The following is a 21,233-nucleotide window of genomic DNA, read 5'->3' on the forward strand; positions in this document are numbered from 1 at the left end:
GGTCACCCAGAAATTAAGGTATAAATGAAGTCTGACATTTTCTTCCAGTGGCCTTATCCTGGGAGTCTATGAACCCCAAAATGGGTCCATAGATGCAACTAAGGGGGTCTTTGAACTTGAATGGGGAAAAAATAACACCTTTTTCTCCCACTAATCTCTAAATTAAATTTAACAGTCCCTTCAATTATGAATAATGACAACAAATCACAATAGTATTAGAAGTACCTGTGGCTTAGTCTCTGAAATCACAGATATTTTCATATCACAGTTCTCGCTGATAATCTGAAATATCATTCACATTGCTTTGAAACTATCCTGCTGCTAATTAGACTTGCTGCTAAATCATGTTATTTGGCATTATAAAGAGTTGCTATATAAGAGTTGCTATATATTTTTTTATAAAAAATATAATTAATTTGTTATAATTAATCATATAAGTGATTAATTATGTTTAATCACTTAAACATAATTATTTTGTTATAATTCCACTGATATGTTAATTATTAACTGTTTTGAAAACCATCATTTGAAGGACAGGTCTAAAGGCTTCATCAAACTTCCAAAGACTCCTGTGCTAGTATGAAACTTTTATGTACCCCAGAAGAAGCCATGTTCTTTCAATTCTGACCCAATCTTGTGGGGGCAGACGTACTGTCTAGGGCGGAACCTTTGGTCGGATTGCTTCCACGGAGATTCACTCACTCAATTGTGGGTGTGACCTTTTGATTACATGATGTGACCCCGCCCATTCAAGGTGGGTCTTGATAAGCTTACTGGAGTTCTTTAAAAGGGGAAACATTTGGAGAAAGCTGTACACGCAGACATGTGGAACTACTTGGAGGGTGACACAACAGATGCTCAGAGCAGTTAGAAACCAGAGCCCAGCAGACATTGACATGGGGCCGCCAATAAAATGCTATGGAAGGACCCACAGTACTGAAAAGCCAGACCTGGAGAGACCCAAGGGAAGACAGAACCAGAGAAGCTAAGCAAGGACCTCAGATGCCAGCCATCTGACTTTCCAGCTGACAGGGAAATCCCAGACGCCACTCGGCCTTTCTTTGGAATGAAGGTATCTTTCTCTGGATGCCAGAATTTGGACATTTTTAAGGCCTCCGAACTGTAAAATTGTAAGTTAATATATTCCCTTTATAAAAGCCTATTCATTTCCGGTATATTGCATTTTGGCAGATTTAGCAAACTAAAACAGGGCCCATATTACATAAAATATTTTAAGAACTCTCTGTTCTAAGATATTGTCATCCCCTCCATGGTCAAAGCTAGGTTGTTGCCGTATCTAGTTTTCAGGGGATAGGAAGAGAAAAAAGCATGGAGGAGGTATACCCATGCTACAGCACATATTACCTCTGTTTACATTCCATTTCAGAGAACTCAATGTCTTGGCCAAAGAATGTGCAGTGTAACTGAGCTGCCATGTGTGCAGCTACACATCTGTACTACTGATGAAAGGGACAGCTAGCAGACTTCGGACATTGAATCAATAAAGTCTGAGAATGACCGGATATGAGCATAAGGGAGACATGGCCAGGTTTCTGACTGGTGACACCATTCACAAAGATAGGGAGAGGAAGACAGACAGCATATATTGAAGAAGAGAAAACAGTCCACTTGGACATGTTCACTTTGAGATTCCTGGATGCATTTGTGTACTAATGAACCTGCTCCCCAAGAAAAATAGATGGTAGTAAAACCTGTGTGCAGTGTTTTGCGATTTCCAAAAGGTAAAAATACCTGTAGTGGCACATTTCAAGCTACCAACATGACGTTACTGACTAGGAGTTGGAAAGAGACATCCACTGTGTGTTCTCACAAGCTGGGGTGAGCCAGCTCCACCCGTGAGGATTTCCTAGCGAAGACATCCAAAACTCTACACCTCTGCAAATTCCCGTACACAGTGAAGTCATAGTTCAGTCCTAAGGTAGTAACTTCATATGAGTTGCAGCTGTGTACCACATCATGTTTAAAACACCTTCATCTTGTATTCCCCAAAAGTTAAAAAGATATCAACTGCTCTGTTGTTTTGCAAGTGCACTTCCTGTTTTTGCTGTGCACTAACCAGTTTCAAAGTACAGAAGCTCTTTGGTTTCTTATTGAATTTACTCACCCAAAGGCATTTCGTACAATCTGGTTTTCAACAATTTGGTAAAAGACAAAGAGGAGGGGCTTCACATCTTGCACCCCCAAACTAAATTATTTTAAATGTATACAATCTTATTTCTCTTATGACAGCACCAACATGGACATGTTGGTTCTCTCTCTCCCTCCCCCCCCCCACGTACCTCTTCCTTTCTTCTTCTCTCTTCCTTTCTTCATGAGGTACTTAGCCTTGCTGAATAACCTCTTTATTAGACAAAGTAATTCAGTTCTGGCGTTTCTACTGCCAAATTGTGAACTGAGCGTTCAGCCAAACAAAAAGCTTCCCCCACCACCTAGTTAACAAGACCACTTTCTTCAAAGGCATTTCACAGGTCACATTTTGAAACACAACAATATTCTTGCATATTCTTCCCTAAAAAATACATTCTGATGAAGTGGCGTTCCCAGTTCTCATGTAATTGTGGCAAGTGTTGTAACAGAGAAAATACAAAGCAGAGTGAAAGAACACAAGGGGACTCGGACCACAACTCCCTTCGGGGCATGGAAGGAGAAAACCAATGACAACTGCACTTGGATACGGAGTATTCAGTAGGTAGGCAAGGACGTTGGATTACCGGCAGGTCTTGGGAGGGGAAGAGGACAGTGGTTCCAAAATAGAAACCGCAACTCTGCGAGTCTCTAGAAGTTAAAAATAAAAGTTGAGCGGCCCTCAGAGCCCTGTTGGGGGCGCCTCTCCCGGGCCTTCCGCGGCTGCTGGCCCCACCCCGACCCCCACCCCAACCCTGGCAGGTGGGCGCCCTCCCCCTCTCCCCGCGCGACCCCCCACGGCTCCACCTCGCGCGCCGGTGCTGTCGGGCTGCGAGCGGCGCCTTTCAGGGCACCGAGTCCCACCAGGCCTCTGCGTGAGTCCCGGGGGTGCCACCCCGCCCGCCGGGGACGCTCTCTAGGGCGCTCTGGAATCTTGATCCCCCTGAGCTGGGCAGCGGCTGACGGGGGGATCTTTGCTCCTGACGCTGCTCAGATGCGCGCGGGTGACCACGCCAAGGGGCAGCCTTCAGAGAGACCAAGCAGGTACGTGCGGGCTGAACGGCGAGGACTGCCTGTGGCAAGACCACAGACCTGGCGAAGCTCAGGGCCAACCACGACGCGGTCGTCCTCCCATCGCCGCGGACCGAAAGGGTTGTAAAGCCAGCGCAGACGGGGAGCCGTCCTGAAGCAGTTCCACCGGGCCGGGAAGCCCGTCGGCTCTGCGTCGCGCGGGTCCTGGGGCCCCCAGGGCTGCGACGGTCGGGTCACGGTGGGCCACTGGCGGGAGGAGGGCGGCAGGGTCCGTGCGCGGGCACCGCTGAGACCGACACAGCCCTGGGCGCCAAGCACTGCACGAGGGACGTGACCGAAGCTCACGTGGACCAGAAAAACAAGGTGGCCCAGCCCTACCTTCACACGTGGGACAGCGCGGCGTCCCATCCGGGCCGGCAGCGGGGCCGCGGTGAAGAAAGTGCTGGAGCTCTCAGGAGAGGGCAGCCTGCGCCGGCGGGGCTGGGTCTCCTCAGACTGGCCCCGTGGGGCTGGCGGCCTTTCCCTGCCTCCCCTTGGAGTGTGATCCCAGTGTATTTTGCTCTTTAAATGCATGTGTTTTCTGCCTAGAAGGGGAACTCGGTGACTTCCGTTTTGGCGGGTGTTGGTGTGGGACATTTCAGTTCGGCTTAGTTTCCTTGTGATTTGACTTATGGTGCTGTTCCTGAAAACTAAAATTAGGAAGACAAACGGGAGAAATACTACTTTAGATTCTTAGGGTTGATTTGGTTTATGACATTCAGTGTTTGGAAGAAAAAATTACTAAGCTTACAAGTCTAAAAATCGGGAAACCAGAAATAACACTTTTGTTAGTACTTGGAGAGAGGCCGTCGATATGTGCTGCTGATACTACGCGGGGATCTCTGTAGCAGGCAGTCACTTTAGCTGGGGGGATAAATCCCTTTACAAAATGGAAAATTTTAACAGCCTTATTTCAGCCCTGAAACTGGTAGATAAGTAAAATAAGCCAGGTTTCCTAAATTCGTTTCTGTTCTCTTAATTTTCAGGAAGAAGAGGAAATTGCAGATACTTAGCCTGTCTAATTGAACTGCCGTGCTGGTGAAGGTGAATTGAGCTCAGGCCATGAAATAGCAGAAATTTATGTCAGATGCATAAAGAAGGAAATATAGAGTAGAATGATACTAGGAAAAAAAAATGAGGTGAACATAGAGGATTCCCCTCTCACCTGAATTCCCTCTCTTGTTTCATCTCTTCTAGGCACACAATATGTTCCCCAACATGAGGCTTCAAAAAAGGCTGATGATCTTGACTTTATTATTAGTACTTGCCGGGATCCATTTTGTAATTTATCCAGAATCTACAAAGGTAGGAATAGTTTTTGCTCATTTGACTCAAAACTCCTGTCTTTGTGACTTATCTCAACCAGTCCTTCCCCTCCTGTATGACTCTGACTTTGCTCTGCCTTCTCTCCTTGATGGAGAATTCAGAGGAATTGTGGATACTAGCTGTCTCCATTTCCTCACTTCCCATTCCTCCTCAATCCATTCTTACCAGGATTCTACTTCCAATGCAGTATTAAGACCACTAATAATTTATTTCCTTGTCATTAAATCCAAGTGCAATATATTATTTGGCCACAAAATCTAGTCTGTTTATTTTGTATATTATTTATTTGGTCATACAAAAGTCATTTTTAAGTAACTCAGTTGCCCCTTTTGTTTCTGGATGTCAAGCCATAATTGGTCGAAGTTTTTCGCACTCTGAGGTTATAGAGGAGGAGTTCACCCATATGTTCCTGTCTTTTTTTGTTTTTGGCTTGTCTTATTCCATTACTTATATTTAAATATCTGATCTATTTGTTATTCTGTTGAATGATATGAGGTAAGTATCTAATTTTATCTTTTTCTATACAGCTGTCCAGTTATCCCAGTTCCCATTAATTTGAGTGCTGTCTCTATGTCATACTAAATTTGCATGTATGATGAGGTATTTTTCTGATTTTCTGTTTTGTTCCATTTTCTTTTTAAATTCATGTGTCAGTACCACACTATTTTAATTATGGAGACTTTACAAATAGGTCTTAATCTCTAGTAGGGCTAACCACTACTCACACCCTCCATCCCAGCTTTTTTTAATCCCTCCAAGGCTTTTTTTATTTATTCTTTTTCCAAGTGAACTTTAGCCCCAGAAAATATTGATGACACTTTTACTGTGATTGTATTAAATTTCTAACTTAGCAAGAAATGGCATCCAAGAATATGGTTTCTTTTCCATTTATTCAACTCTAATTTGGTTTCTTTAAGTGTTGTTTTGTGAGTTTTCCTCATATAAGTCTTAGAAACTTCCAAACTTCGTGGTAAGGATCCACCTAAATATTTTACTGTCATTTTTCTATCAACTTTGGGTTGTCTCTTCTATTATATCTTCTCTCTTGATTTTGTCTGTATATATAGAGGCTTTTGATTTTTATACATTAATTTTATAATCTGGTCTTTCACTAAATTCTTTTGCTGTTTGTAGCAATTTTCCATTGATGCATTGGGGTTTTCCATATACATAACTAGTCCACCGACAGTAGAGATTATTTAAACCTTTTTCTTTTCCAATTCTTATGTCTTGAATTACTTTCTCTTGTCTAACTGCAGCAGCTCATACTTCCAAAACAACGTTAAAGAGTATTAGAATCCTGGGCATACTTGTCTTGTTCCTGAGTTTAGTGGTACAGTCTCTTGTGTTTCCCTTTAAGTAAGATGCTGGCTTCTGTGCTAAACTATATGTTTTTGTTTGCTAAAGCTGACAAAATGCAATTTATCAGAAATGGGTTGACTTTTACAATGGGAATATATGAACTTACAATTTACAGTCCTTAGGCCTTGAAAATGTCCAACTCAGGGCATCAACAGGCCAATACCTGTACTCTGAAGACAGACTGCTGGCATCGGGACACCTCTGTCACATGGGATGGCACATGGCTGGCTTCTGATGGTCCTTGGTTCAGGTTTCCTTGCTCTCAGCCTTTGGCTTCAGTGGCTTCCTCTCGGTTTTCTGTGCCTCCTCTCTCAACTACTCTGGTGCTTTTCTTCTGTCTTTTATCCTCTTAAAAAGGACTCCAGTAAAAGGATTAAGACCCCTTGAATTAAGTGGGTCACATCTCAGTTGAAATAATCTATTCAAAAGGTCCCACCTACAGTAGGTCTACACCCACAGGAATGGATTAAAAGAACATGATCTTTTCTGAACTACATACAATTTCAAACCATCACACCGTGTATCTTATGTGGAGAGTACCCATAAATTCCTTTTTACTATGTGTTTTTAACAGGATTCAGTGCTAATTTTGTCAAAATACTTTTCTCCATTCCCGGAACAAAACTCATGAGCCGTGATGTATTACTTTTTCTAATTTCCATTTAGATTTTTTTTTGCTTATATCTTATTTAAGATTTCTCCATCAATATTTATAAAAGAGATCAATCCATAGGTTTCTTTTTGGTGCAGTTTCTCAGGCTTTGAGAAATACATTGTATTTATGTCATGTGATGAATTTGGAAGTTTCTTTGTTTTTGTTTTCAGCAGCACTCTAAAATTAAGTAGTAGTGGGATTGACTGGTCTTTAATGTTTGGTAGAATTCTTCTGTGAAGCCATCTGGCTTGTGCTTTTCTATGGAAGTGCTCTTTTCTTTTTTTCTCTGAATTTTTTCCTATGAAAATTATCTATTTAGATTCTGTCTCTACTTGGGTCAATTCTGGAAGATTGTATTTTCTTAATTATTCATTTTATCTACCCTTTCAAATGCTTAAAATTGTGAAAAATAGCCCAGTGACTTTTAAATTCTTCCTCTTTTGATGTTTCCCTCTTATGATTTCTAATTTTGCATACTTATGTTTTTTTCTTTTGTATTGATTAGGTTAGCTTGTCTATTTTGTTGGGATTTTTAAAAAAAACAGTTTTTTGTTTGTTCTACCATATTTCTATTTTTAAGGCACTATTTTGCTTTTACCTTTATGTCAGTTCCTTCTGCTTTTTTAGAAAATTTACTTTGGTTTCCCTTTCCAACTGTTTTAGTTAGGTGTTTAATTGATTTATTTTCTTCTTTGGTTTTTATTGATTTTAGTATTTAGTGCTATAACTTTTCCATCTGATAATTGTTTTAGCTGTGTTTCATAATTCTGATATAACATTTTTTTTTATAACACGTTTTAAATATGGCTTATTATGATTCATTTTGTATTCTTCTCGATGCCGGAGTTTAGAAATTATTTTTTGTTTTTTTATTTTTAAATTTTATTTTATTATTAATTTTTACCACTTTTATTCACATACCATACAACCCACATAAATGTACAATAAATGCCTCTTGGTATAATTGTATAGTTACGCATTCATCACTACAGTTAATATGAGAACACTCTCATTTCTTCCAAAGAAAAAAATCCCATATCCCTTATTGATATTTAGTTTTGGTACAATGCCTTTGTTACAGTTAATGAAAGAATATTGCAATGATATTGTTAACTATAAACTTTAGTTTACATTAATTGTATTTTTCCCATATAACACCCTATTATTAACACCTTGTTATAATGAAATATATTTGTTCTAGTTCATGTAAGAAGTTTCTTATATTCATACAATTAACCATCATCACTGTCCAATCTGGGTTTCACTAAAGTTTATATAGTCCCAGTTTTTTATCCTCCAACTTTCCTTGTAGTGACATACATGACTCTCGCCTTCCTCTTTCAGAAATTATTCACACTCATTTCTGAGAAACTAATTTTTTTTAATGTTCAGGAAAAATGATAGGTTTTTGAGGGGGCACATTTTTAAGAAATTCTATTAAATGTCTGCATTATAATCAAAGAATAGTGTTTTGTTGTTGTTGTTTTTGCATGGCAGGCACTGGGAATCGAACCCTGGTCTCCAGCATGGCAGGCGAGAATTCTGCCACTGAGCCACCATCATACCGCCCAATACTGTCTTCATTATTTTTATTGATTAGTATTTATTGAGGTTTTCTTTATGACCTGCAAAAGTTGGTATGTTCTTAAATGAAGGTATATTCTCTATTATTCGAATTCAGAATTCAGTGCATATCCATAAGATCTGCTTTACTGGCTGTGCTACTTAGGTCTTCTATAACCTTACAAAATTTTTATTTACTGTCTCAGATATGCTGCATATCGAACTCACATATCACTCATAAATTTTTCTATGCCTCCATGAATCTCTTATATTTTCTGCTTTATAAGTTTATTGCTACCTTTCCTGCATAAATATTAATCACCTGTGAATTATCACCTTCAGCTCATAAAGTATCCTCACTTTATGTCTTAATGTTACCTTGTCAAATACTAAGATTGCAACCCCTGCTTTCTTTTTCTTAATTGGTGTTTACCTCGAATAGTATCACCCAACCTCCAAATTTTTTAAGATTTAATAAGCATTTTACTTTAAAAATAGTCCCTGATTTTAAAAATGCAAAAATATTACAGAGTTCCTCTATACCCTGCACCCAGTCTCTATTTTCAGCATTGCAGTGATACATTTGTCACAACTAATGAACACCATATCAGTATACTATTACTGTTTGAAATTCATACTTTATTTAAATTTCCTTAGTTTTACTTAATACCATTTTTCCGTTTCAGGATCCCATCCGGGTTACCATATTTTATTTAGTTTTCATGTCTACTTAGGCTTATTTAGATGGTGACATTTTCTCAGACTTTCCTTGTTTTTAATGACCTTGAGTTTTGAGGAGTGCTGGTCAGATATTCTGTAGAATGTCCTTCCATTTCAGTTTGTCTGATATTTCTCTCAGGGTTAGATAGAGGTTACAGATTTTTGGAAGGAGGACCACAGAGGTAAAGTGCCATTCTCATCACAACCTGTCAACAGTCTGTGCCAACATCATGACTTATCCCAGAGGATGCTGCCTTCATCCCCTGGCTGAGCCAACGTTCCTCAGCTCTCTCCATTGTAAGGCTTTATCAAATATGTGTTTTACACATATTTTCTCCCAGTTTGTGGCTTGTCTTTTCATTTTCCTCTCGGTGTATTTCACAGGGTAGTTTTTAATATTAATAAAACCCAACTTTCCATTTTTTTCTTTCGTGGATTGTGCTTTTGCTATTTTTCTAAAAACTCCTCACCAAGATCAAGATTATGTAGATTTTCTTCTATATTTTCTTTAGAAGTTTTATAGTTTTACATTTTACATTTAGGTATTCGATCCATTTTAAGTTAAATTTTGTGTGGAGTGTGAGTCCTGTATCTAGGTTCATTTTTGGGGGTATGGATATCCAATTTTTCCAGCACTATTTGTTGATAAGACTGTCATTGCTCCATTAAATTGTCTTTGTCAAAAATCATTTACTATATTTGTGTGAGTTAATTTCTGCGGTCTCCATTGATCACGTGTCCATTCTTTGCCAGTACCACACTGCCTAGATAATGGTAGCTTTATATTAATTCTTGAAATCAAGTAACATTAGTTCCCAAACTTTGGTCTTCTTTTTCAAAACTGAGTTGGCTGTTCTAAGTCCTTTACCTTTCCACAGAACATTTAGATTCCTTTTGTCAATATCTATGAAAAAGTTTGCTAGGATTTTGATTGAGAGTGTGTTGAAACAATAAATGAAGTTGAGAAGAACTGTCATTTTAACTTCCAATTCATGAACAGGAAATATTTCTCCATTTATTTAGATCTTCTTTTATTTCTTTCATCAGTGTGTAGTTTTTCACATACAGATCCTATACATTTTTTGTTAGATGTATACCCAAGTTCTTTGGTTTTGAAGGACGCTATTGTAAATGGTAATGATTTTTATTTCCAGTGCCAGTTTTTCATTGATGGTATATAATAAATCATTAACTTCTTTATATTGACATTGTTTTCTGCTACCTTGCTATAGTCACTCATTAGTTCCAGGGTTTGTTTTTTTTTTTGTACATTCTTCAGGTTTTCTACATAGGTAATCATGTCACCTATAAACAACAGCAGTTTTATTTCTTCCTTTCTTATCTGTATACATTTTATTTATCTTCCTTTTCTCATTGCACTAAGATGTCCAGTTTGAATTGGAGTAGTAAGAGAAGACATTTTTGCATTTGTTCTCAATCTTAGGGGGAAGCATTTGATCTCTCACCATTGAGTAGCATCTTTTTATTCTCTTAACATTTTTGAATCTGTGCTTTAAGTATGTCTGTTGTATACAGAATAATTTGTAAATTTACTTTCTTAATCAATCTGAAAACATTTAAACTGATGATATAAGCCAATTAATATTTATTAAATATCATAAATTGGCCTCAGTTCCAACTTATTCTTTTATCTTATAATTATATATATTCTTGTTTTACATAGTCTATTTTATTTGCTCTTTCTATTTTTTATTTATTGTAGTTGTGGTTGTAATTTAGGAAAGTTTATATCCTTATTCTCATGTTTGCCTTCGTAGTAAGCCCTTTATTTTACCTTCCCTTTTTATCTCAGGTAATTTCTGTTGGGTCCCTATAATTAGCAAAAAATTAGCTTGTAATCTCTTTAATTTCTTTTCCCCCAGACTTCCCTGTTCTTCAATGTGTGACTTGAAGGACTATCTTTTCACTCCAATTAATAACTATAAGGCAATTAGCAACTTATTTCTATATTCCATATCTCTCCCCATATAGTTATATATACTTTATCTTCATTATCACTGCCATTGCATGCTATATTCCTTATAAGCATCACTTAAACTTAAGTAAATATATACTTAATTTCACTACAAATTAGTATATTAAAGTCTCTAGTCATTAAGTTCTTTGAAGCTCATTCTGTTAAGTAGATTCTTTCAGAAGGACTCAGGCAAAATTGTCCCTGAGTGCTTATATGTTCCTGAGAATTTGCATGTGGATTTTATAAATGAAGGTTAGTTTGTCTTATTATAAAATATCCAACTTATATTTGAGTTCCTAAAAAATTTTACTACACTGACTTCTGGTATGAAGTACTGAGGTTGAAAAGTAGAGAAAGGAGAATTTAAGGGAAAAAAGCATAAATAAGAATAAAAGGAGATGCTACCTACAAGCAATTTACAAGGAAGACATAATAGTCATGAATTTACGTGCCCCTAGCAATTGAACCCAAACTTAGAAAAGTAAACACTGCCATGAAATCAAGTTAAAATTGATACAGGCACAGTTGTTGGAATTTGTATTATACCTCTATTAGAAACTTACGAATCAAACTGAGCTAAAATTAGTAAATATATGTAAGGTCCAAACATAATTAACAAGGTTGTAATACTAGCTGAACATTAAGAAATAGAAAGTCAGTTTAGCTGAGCGAGTTGAGATATATTTTTTATTTTAGATATTATTTTGTTCTGTTATATTTCCATTTGGTTCCTTTGTGTCTTCTATATATCTCTCTGCTAAAATGTTACCTTATCCATTCACTACACTATATTTCCCTTTTCTCCACTGAGCATAGTTATAATAGCTGTTTAAAAGCCCTTGTCTGACAATTTCAACATTAAATTTAGCTTCCATTGACTTGTCTTTTCCCTTGAGAAAGAGCACATTTTCTTGGTTCCTCCTGTGTTGAGTAATTTTTATTATATTCTAGGCATCATGACCATCATCTTGTGGAGACTGTGGATTCTGTTAAACTTCTTAGAAGTGTGTTGATGTTTTTGTTGTGGCAGGCAATTAAACTTGATTAGACTTAAACTGTGAACTCTGTCTCACATGTACTCGGCAGCAGCTCAAATGTCAGTTGAGTTCTTTTAGCTTTAAATGCAAACTGCTTTGTGTCTACCCCATACTTGTGTTTCAGGGGTCACTTAGAGATTTGAGAAGAGTTCATATTCAGAATTTGATGTGTGTGTGCCTTTTTCTGGCTCTCTCCTTCTTGGGGCTCCCCTCTTTTTCCAGTGACTATGTTTGCAATAATCTCTGTTCTCAAGTTCTTTAGGCCAGAAAAAAACGGTTTCAGTTGGTGTTTTAGCCACTCCATGCTGCTCCTGTGGCCTTCACTCAGGCTAATATTGCGAAAAACAGGAAACTCACCTCTTAATGGCTGCTTCTTCCCAGTTTCATCTCCCCTCCAAAATGTGCCTACTTTTGTTCACTTTCCATAGCCTTCAGGTAGTTTGGGGGCTTTTCTTGTTTTTGAATTTTGTTCATTATTATCTGAAGGAGAGTCAGTCTGTTACAAGCTATTTGGCTTTACCTGAAGCTGATCTATTTTTTTGTTTACTTGAGCATTTTTCACAATTGTTCCCGACTCCATCCTCTCATTCCCTTTTCCAATAGGCATCCATTCCATAGTATTTAATCCTCATAGCATTCCAATTGTTATGCAACATATATATTTAGGTATGTGTGTGGCCTTGAAAGATGTATAATGCTATGTTAATATGTGTATTTACTTTATTTACATAAATGCTTTACTTTTTTTCATTAAAAATTGATTTTTGAGGTCTAATCATGCTGCTTTATCTAAGTCAAATTCATAATCTCTCTGATAGCTGCATGTATTCTGTTATATGCATATACTAAGTTCAACTTATACACTTTCCTAGTAAATTGCATCCATTCCTTTCCTAATGCACGCTATTATATGTTAACAGTTTTATATGTGTTTTCTTGGTACAGCTGGATGAGAGTTTCTTTGGAATACATACCCAGATTCTTTGACTTTTCAATTCATGTACTTTATCCGTTTATCAATTGGATTTACTGACATTTTGGTTTTTTTTTATTTTCAGTGCATTTAAATAGTAATTCCTTGAATATTTTAGATGTTACATAAATTTACCACAGTATATCATGTATCTGTTATCCTTGGTTTGGTGCCGTTTATTAAATAAAAGTTTTAATTTCTTTTTTTTTTTTTTTTTGCATGGGTAGGCACTGGAAATCGAACCTGGGTCTCCGGCATGACAGGCAAGAACTTTGCCTGCTGAGCCACCGTAGCCCACCCAAAACTTTTAATTTTGAAATAATTGGATATAGAAACTTTTTCATTTATGTTTTATGCTTTTGGAGGTCTAATGTACTTCCTGATTTGAGAACATTAAAAAAAAAGTATGCATTTCTTTGTATTATGCTTGTAGCTTTAATGTTCATTAACATTCATTAATTCATTTGGACCTTTGTATGTAACATGTGATAGGAATCTATCAATATTTTTTTATATGATGAGACAATTTTCCCAACACAATATACTAGATATAATTTACTGATTTGTGATGGTACTGTTATTATATACTATTTGCCATATATAAATAGGGCTGTTTCTAGAGTATCTATTCTATTTGATTGGTCTCTGATATTGCACTTCTACGATACTGTTCTATTACTATAATTCATAAGAGTACTATTCTTTTAAAATTCCTACTATTCACAGACTATTATCCTCTATAAAATTTTAGACTCAGTTAATTAGGTTCCTTTTCCCTCTATGTATTTAGAAATACATAGAATTTTTAAATTACTTTAAGGGAAAATAAAATATTTTATAATATTAAATGCTCTAACATTTCAAAGTGATACAGCTCTTCACTCATTGTGGGGTTTTTTGTGTCCTTAAAAGAGTTTCAAAATACCTCCATAAAGGGCATATATATTTTTTTTATTAGGCTAATACATGGAAACTTCATATCTTTAGTTGTAATTTTGAAAAGAGCCTACTTTCCTATTATTTTCTTGTCGATTATTACTGGTATAGAGAAATGCTATTGATTTTTGTAGGTTTATATAGGATCCGGCTCTTTTCTGTCTTTCTTATGCTAACAATTTGCTAACTTTGTTTGGTTTTCTACATAGACAATCACAACATCTGCAAAAAGTAAAATAAAATACAGAACAAAAGAAAAAACACGACAGTTTGTCCCTCCCTTACAAATCTCATACCTCTTATCTATTTTTGTTCATTTTTGTTACCCAGCACTGTCTAGTGTAAAAAATATAAGATGTGAGCACAAAGGTTGTAGTGATTTCTAAATTAGAAGTTAACAGATGTTTAGGAGTTTTAAGGAAAATGTAGAAGTGGTGAGAAATCCAGGAAGAGGAAAAAGTATTAGTAAAGAGCAAGAACTGAGAGAAAGGAAGGTCAGCTCCTAAAAATAAGAGGAGCTAGTCTTTTAAAACTGAGTGCAAGAGAGAGTGTGGCAAGAGCTAGAAAGTTAAATAGAGGCCACAGCATGAAGTCATACTAAGAAGATGGACTTTATCCCAAGCATAATGAGATACCATTGAAGGGGTTTCAGCAGGGAGGAGACACAAATAGATTCGTGCTTTAGAAGGATTGATTTAGCTACAATGGAGAAAATTAATTAGAGAAAAGAGGACTGAAGATAGACTCTTCACCCTGGAGGTGACTGTTCTAATCCAGGGGATAAATAATGATGACTTGAACTATGATACAGTAGGGGGAAGAAAAGACTATTAGGCATGGATAAAAGATATATAGAGGCAGAATCCAAAGAAATTAGTGATGACAGGATGTCAGGTGCAGAAGAAAAAGAAGAGTAAATGCACCTGTATCAAGTTATTACTCATGGGTGTTCTCTGGGCTATATATTTTAGATTCCATATATTTAGCTATAATATATTTGGGTAAAACTATTGGAAATTTTAAATGATAGTGATGATGACACATATATAAATATTCAAACTCATAGTAAGCATAGTAATCTGTCCCTAGTTAGAAAATTTTAAAAATGGCCACAATACGAAGTCATACTACAGAGGTGGGACTTTACCCCCAGTGTAAGAAAATGTCATTGAAGGGTTTTAAGCAGGGAAGAGAGCCCAATAGATTTGTGCTTTAGAAGGATTGATTTAGGGACAGGTTCATTTAATAGTTTGTCACATTCCTTGTCATTTCAGTTTTGGTCTGCTTTAAAATTACCTGTCTCCCTGCATCACTGGAATACATCCATGAAGTACTCACATTCTAAAACACCAAAGACTCCACTAAGGTCACTAACAGAGATGGATCTGAGAATAAAGGAGATCGTGAAGAAACTTGACCAGCTGATCCCACCCAGACCTTTCACCCACCTGAACACCACCACCAGTGCAGCCCACAGCACAGCCACCATCCTCAACCCTCGAGATACCTACTGCAGGGGTGATCAGCTAGACATCCTGCTGGAGATGAAGGACCACTTGGGACGTAAGAAGGAATATGGCGGTGACTTCCTGAGAGCCAGGATGTCTTCCCCAGCCCTGAATGCAGGCGCTTCAGGAAAGGTGACAGACTTCAACAATGGCACCTACCTTGTCAGCTTCACTCTGTTTTGGGCGGGCCAGGTCTCTCTGTCTCTCCTGCTCATCCACCCCAGTGAAGGGGCATCAGCTCTCTGGAGGGCGAGGAACCAAGGCTATGATAAAGTGATCTTCACAGGCCTGTTTGCCAACACTACCTTCCAGGCCCGCTCTGAATGTGGCCTGACCCTAAACACAAGTGCTGAACTGTGTCAGTACCTTGACACACGAGACCAAGAAACCTTCTACTGTGTGAGGCCTCAACACTTTCCCTGTTCTGCACTGACTCATATGTCCACCAGGGACAAAAATATTTCCTATCTTACTGTCAAGGAAAAAAGCCTTTTCCATAGGTAAATATACTTTTAGATCTATTGAGAGTACTTACAAGCAGAACTACAGTGCCCATTTTAATTATTATTGAGCATGACCCCTTCAGATTCCCCCTCTACTCAAGGTTCAGCTCAAATGTGTATCTTCATAGGACCCCATTCATGGCTTCCACTGCCAAGGTTTACATTTTCTCTGAATTGTTCACTAACAGAAGGCTGCTCAAGGTGAAAATCTATAATGTATGTGTCTGTACTTTTCCATGGTAACTAGTATTTTTAGGTTTAGAGTTTCTTTTATTGTAGATAGGTTTCACAAAATATGTTCCATAGAGAAATATTTTGTCGTGTGTTAAGAGATGTTACGTCACAAATGAATGCCTTGAGCAGTGTAGGGTAACATCCACGCTCATTTACCCCATCATATCACAGTCTATAGATTCTGATTCTTAAATATCTTTTTCATCCATCTGTTTCTCCCAATGCCTAGTGTTACTATTCAACTTCAGACCATCATCACTTATCTAGATTACTTGTATCAACTTCCTAACTGGTATCCCTCCCACCAACTGTGTCCTCTGTAATCCATTCTCCACTCTGCAACCTAAGTATGCAATCTTTCCAAAAAGCCAACTCCTCCTGGTCATCTCTGGTTGATATCATGATCAAATATTCCTCAGTATGTACTGCTCAGGTTGGAGGAATCTTTTATACTCCCCAGGTTATGTATTCTTGATTCCTGGAAGCCCTTAACTGAACAGACCTCCACAAACTGGTTCTGAGCGTCTTTCTTCTATCAGCTATGGCCACATGAATCTCATGCATTTCTCCCCTTGTTTATAAACAGATGTTCACTCCCTGGTCTCCTTATTCTCTGCTAAGCTGGAAAACACTTTATTATTTAGATTGAACTATTAGAATTTCTACCTGGGTACCTTAGAAAATTTGAAAAGGTAACTATCATGCCTCTGGTCAACACAAATCGTAGAACCCATGTGTCTTTTTCTTGCCAAGCCCCAGGACTACCTATCATTTCCAAATGCTTTTGCTCCTTTGCTAACTTCAGTAAGCTTCAGGGGCTCAGACCACTTCCTTTTCCTTTTCCATTTGTCCACCGTCCATTTTATTCCTTGGGATTCACTTTTCGAGAGACTGGCTAAAGAGTGTAATGCTAGATTCACAGCAGTCCTTTTCTTAGGAGTTTTTGAAGCCAAGTTTACAGTCTTTTTCCCTTAAGGTTTCAGAAAATATTTTAATTGCTAAAAGGATACAAAGAATGGATTGCAAGAATGGAAAAATAACATGCATTGCAGAATTTTACCTAGTTATCCAAGTTTGGGTTCCTGATCCATAATCCTTGACTCCCTTCTGTAACAAGTAGAAGCACACTTGGGTTTCTGTTTCTTCCTTTTTATCTCTGATGGTGCAGTTCATCTAATCTCCTCCTACCCACTAACTGTACCTAAATCTTAGAAGCAATGAAAGACATGCTGATCCTTTCCAGAGCAGAAAATCAGGTACGGTGATGGTTAGGTTCTGGTATCAGCTTAGCCAGATAATTATGCCCAGTTGTCTGGTCGGGCAAGCACTGGTCTGACTGTTGCTGCAAGAATATTTCAGGGCCAGCTGATTAAATCATCAGTCAGTTGATTGCATCTGTGGCTGATTACATCTGAGAGCATCTAAGGCGTGTCTCCCATAATTAGATAATCAAATCATTTGAAGGCTGTTAAGGGAGAAGAAAGATTTTTTCACTGCTTCTTGAGCCAGCGAGGCTTTCCTGTTGAGCTCATCTAGATCCTTCATCAGAGCCACCAGCCTCACAGCCTGCCCCATGAATTTTGGACTCTTCCATTCCCACAATTGTGTGAGACACCTTTATAAATCTTATATTTATAGATCTCTCCTGTTAGTTCTGTTTCTATAGAGAACCCTGACTAATACAACTTATCAGACGTGGTTCTTGAGAAACAGACTCTTAAAAGCAGGTTTTTACAATTGGTTTTCTACTCTGACTAGACTCAGAGGCACTAATGACTCTATTTCAATAATCAAGATGGCACTGACTGTCCATGGGATGAGTTTGCAAAAGAGATACTCAAAATATCACTATTAGATTCTGCTAATTGTATAGTTATATGAGGCAAGGGTCTGGCTGATAATATTTTTGACACCTTTTCAGAGTTTTGTGGAATTAAGAGGTATAATGATGTTGGCTAGCTGTTGTTAGATACAGTGGATACAGTGATGAGAGAAAGGGATGAGCTGAAGGCTTCAAATTTGAAACTTAAGTGCTGTGTGAATGATGTAAAAATTTCCATATGTGCTCTGAAAGAAAATCTTATTTTCTGTGGTCACAGACTTGAGATCTGTGAAAAACCAGACACAAAGCTTCACTGTGCAAGTAGCAAGTTTACAGCATAAACTAAAATCTCAATCTTGCAGGGTGTCTGCTGTTAAGGTAAGGGCTTTGATTGGGAAAAAAAATGGGGTCCTGAAACATGGGATGGTAAGATATAACTTGATAATGATGGCGATAGGGAGACAGGATCATCTGTGTAATCTGCTGAGCCTTTGCTAGATATATCTGTAATGGATTGCCTTGAGGAAACAGCTTCCCAGCTTCTGGTCTCCTCAGAGGAGTCTGCCGTTCAACCATCCACCTAATGAAATTAACCCTTCACTGCCTGCTAATCCTGAAACCACCTCTCCTGGGAAACAGCCCTTACTCCTTTGTCTGGAATGACTAATCCTGTTTCACCGGATGAAACTGAAATGGAATGCCTTTGGTATTTGGCTTTAAAGATACCTCTGTTTCTTTTCATGACTCATCCCCACTACCCCTCTTTTCTTAAAGACCTATAACTAGACTAAAGTTCCAACAGGTCCCAAAAGGTGAAGTACAAAGTGTGGCCCATGAGGAGGTACACCATACTCCACAAGAACTGCGGGAGTTTTTTTCCAATCTATATAGATAGAAATCAGGGAAATATGTGTGGGAATGGATATTAAGGGTGTGGGATAATGGTGGAAAGAATATAAGGTTGGATCAAGCTAAATTTATTGATATGGGCCTACTAAGCAGAGATTCTGCATTCAGTATTGTAGCTCAAGGGGTTAGAAAGGGCAATTAACCCTTTCTATTGTTTGGATATACCTTTCTATCGTATCCAAACCAACTATTGTTTGGATAGTTGGTTAAAACATGGGCCTAGAGGTGGCCAACATTATCCATGGTCAAAATGCCAGAACTGCCGTGGTATAATGTAGGTGAGGCGATTCAGAAGCCAAGAGAGATGGAAATATTAGAGTGGAAGACCTGCTCACACACTCCAGGAGTGTCCAGAAGACACATCTTTCACCAGAACCTTGAGAAATAAATTTGTGAGACTATCTCCATCATCCCTGAAGAGTTCTGTAATTGTCCTTCTCCATAGGTCAGGAAACTGCTGTTACTGAGCTGGAATCCTTAAACACAGTGGGGATGATCAGATCCCAAGTTGGCAGAATTCATGTGATGACAACTGATAGATGTGGTATCATTGCTTGAGCAAATCAACACTGCATGGCACCTGGTACACTGCTATTGATCTGGCAAATGCTTTTTCCTCTATAGCTGTCAGTAAAGACCACCAGAAACAGCTTGCATTTAGCTGGCAAGGCCGGTAGTATACTTTCACTGTCCTGCCTTAGGTACATCAGCTCTCCAGCCCTATGTCACAATCTTGTCCACAGAGACCTTGATCGTTTCTCCCTCCCACAAGACATCACACTGGTCCATTATATTGATGATGTGCTAAATGGACCTAGTGAGCAAGAACTAACAACTACTCTAGACTTATTGGTAAGGCATTTTCAGGTCAGGGGATGGGAGATAAATCCATCAAAAATACAGGGTCTTCCACCTCAGTGAAATTTCTAAATGTCCAGTGGTCTGTGACATGTCAAGATATCCTTTCTAAGGTGAAGGATAAGCTGTTGCCACTGGCCCCTCTTATGATCAAAAAAGAAACACAATGCCTAGTTGGTCTCTTTGGATTTAGGAGACAACATATTCCTCATCTGGGTGTGCTACTTTGGCCCATTTACCAAGTGACCAGAAAAGCTGCTAGTTTAGAGTGGGGACCAGAATAAGAGGAGGCTCTGTGACAGGTCCAGGCTACTGTGCAAGCTGCTCTGCCACTTGGGCCATATGATCCAGCAGATCCTATGGTGCTGGAATTGTCAATGGCAAATAGGGATACTGTCTGGAGCCTTTGGCAGGCCCCTATAGGAGAATCACAAACACAGACCCTTAGGATTTTGTAGCAAAGCCTTACCATCTGCTTAACCATGGGCTACCAAGTTACCATAAGACCTGAGTTGCTGTCATGAGCTGGGTGTTGTCTGACCCACCAAGCCATAAAGTTAAATATGCACAACAGCACTCCATCATAAAATGGAAGTGGAACCCTATTAGAGATAGGGCTCGAGCAGGCCCTGAAGGCATAAGTAAGTTACATGAGGAAGTGGCTCAAATGTCCATGATCCCCACTCCTGCCACATTACCTTTTCTTTCCCAGACCAGAGCTATAGTTTCTTGGGGAATTCCTTCCAGTCAGTTGTCTGAGGAAGAGAAAACTCGGGCCTGGTTTACAGATGGTTCTGCACAATATTCAGGGACTACCTGGAAGTGGATAGCTGCAGCACTACAACCCCATTCTGCGATATCCTTAACAGACAGTGGTAACAGGAAATCCTCCCAGTGGGCAGAACTTTGAGCAGTGCACCTGGTTGTTCATTTTGCTTGGAAGCAGAATGACTGACTCCTGAGCTGTTGCTAATGGTTTGTGTGGATGGTCAGGGACTTGGAAGGAGCATGATTGGAAAACTGGTGACAAAGAGGTCTGGGAAGAGGTATGTGGGTAGACCTTTCTGAGTGGGCAAAGAACTTGAAGATATTTGTGTCCCATGTGAATGCTCACCAGAGGGTGACTTCAGCAGAGGAAGGTTTTAATAATCAAGTGGATAAAATGACCTGTCCTGTGGATCAAGTCATCCTCTATCCTCAGCCACTCCGACCATTGCCCAGTGGGCTCATGAACAAAGTGGGCATGATGGTAGGGATGGAGGTTATGCATGGGCTCAGCAACATGCACTTCCACTCACCAAGGCTGACCTGGTTATGGCCACTGCTGAATGCCCGTCTGTCAGCAGCAGAGACCCACACCCAGTCTCTGACATGACACCATTCCCCGAGGTGATCAGCCTGCTATCTGGTGGCAGGTTGATTACATTGGACCACTTCTATCCAATGGAAATGGAAGCAATGTGTTCTAACTGGAATAGACTCATACTCTGGATATGGGTTTGCATTCCCTGCACACAGTGCTTCTGCAAAAACTCCCATACATGGACTTACAGAATGCCTTTTCAACCATCATAGTATTCCACACAGCATTGCTTCTGATCAAGGAACCCACTTCACAGCCAGTGAAGTTTGG

The 21,233-nt window shown here is 38.7% G+C and overlaps 1 protein-coding gene across 8 annotated transcripts in view; it reads left to right on the forward strand.

Annotated features, from left to right (window-relative positions):
- The first annotated feature begins 768 nt into the window (after positions 1-768).
- The window catches only part of LOC143644201 (NXPE family member 1-like), a 32,928-nt gene continuing 12,463 nt past the window's right edge, over positions 769-21,233 (forward strand). The window contains exons 1-5 of one of the 8 annotated variants that reach the window (XM_077112862.1): positions 769-1,130; positions 1,388-2,710; positions 4,203-4,260; positions 4,414-4,521; positions 15,041-15,774. In XM_077112862.1, coding sequence (XP_076968977.1) covers positions 4,423-4,521; positions 15,041-15,774 — 833 coding nt within the window. In that variant the 5' untranslated portion in view covers positions 769-1,130; positions 1,388-2,710; positions 4,203-4,260; positions 4,414-4,422. Of the gene's footprint in view, positions 2,711-2,744; positions 3,190-3,382; positions 3,416-4,202; positions 4,261-4,413; positions 4,522-15,040; positions 15,775-21,233 lie in introns of those variants that run through there. The other 7 variants (XM_077112859.1, XM_077112861.1, XM_077112864.1 and 4 more) reach the window with 7 other exon arrangements.

The sequence above is a fragment of the Tamandua tetradactyla genome, chromosome 8 (genome assembly GCF_023851605.1).
Source record: "Tamandua tetradactyla isolate mTamTet1 chromosome 8, mTamTet1.pri, whole genome shotgun sequence".
NCBI lineage: Eukaryota > Metazoa > Chordata > Mammalia > Pilosa > Myrmecophagidae > Tamandua > Tamandua tetradactyla.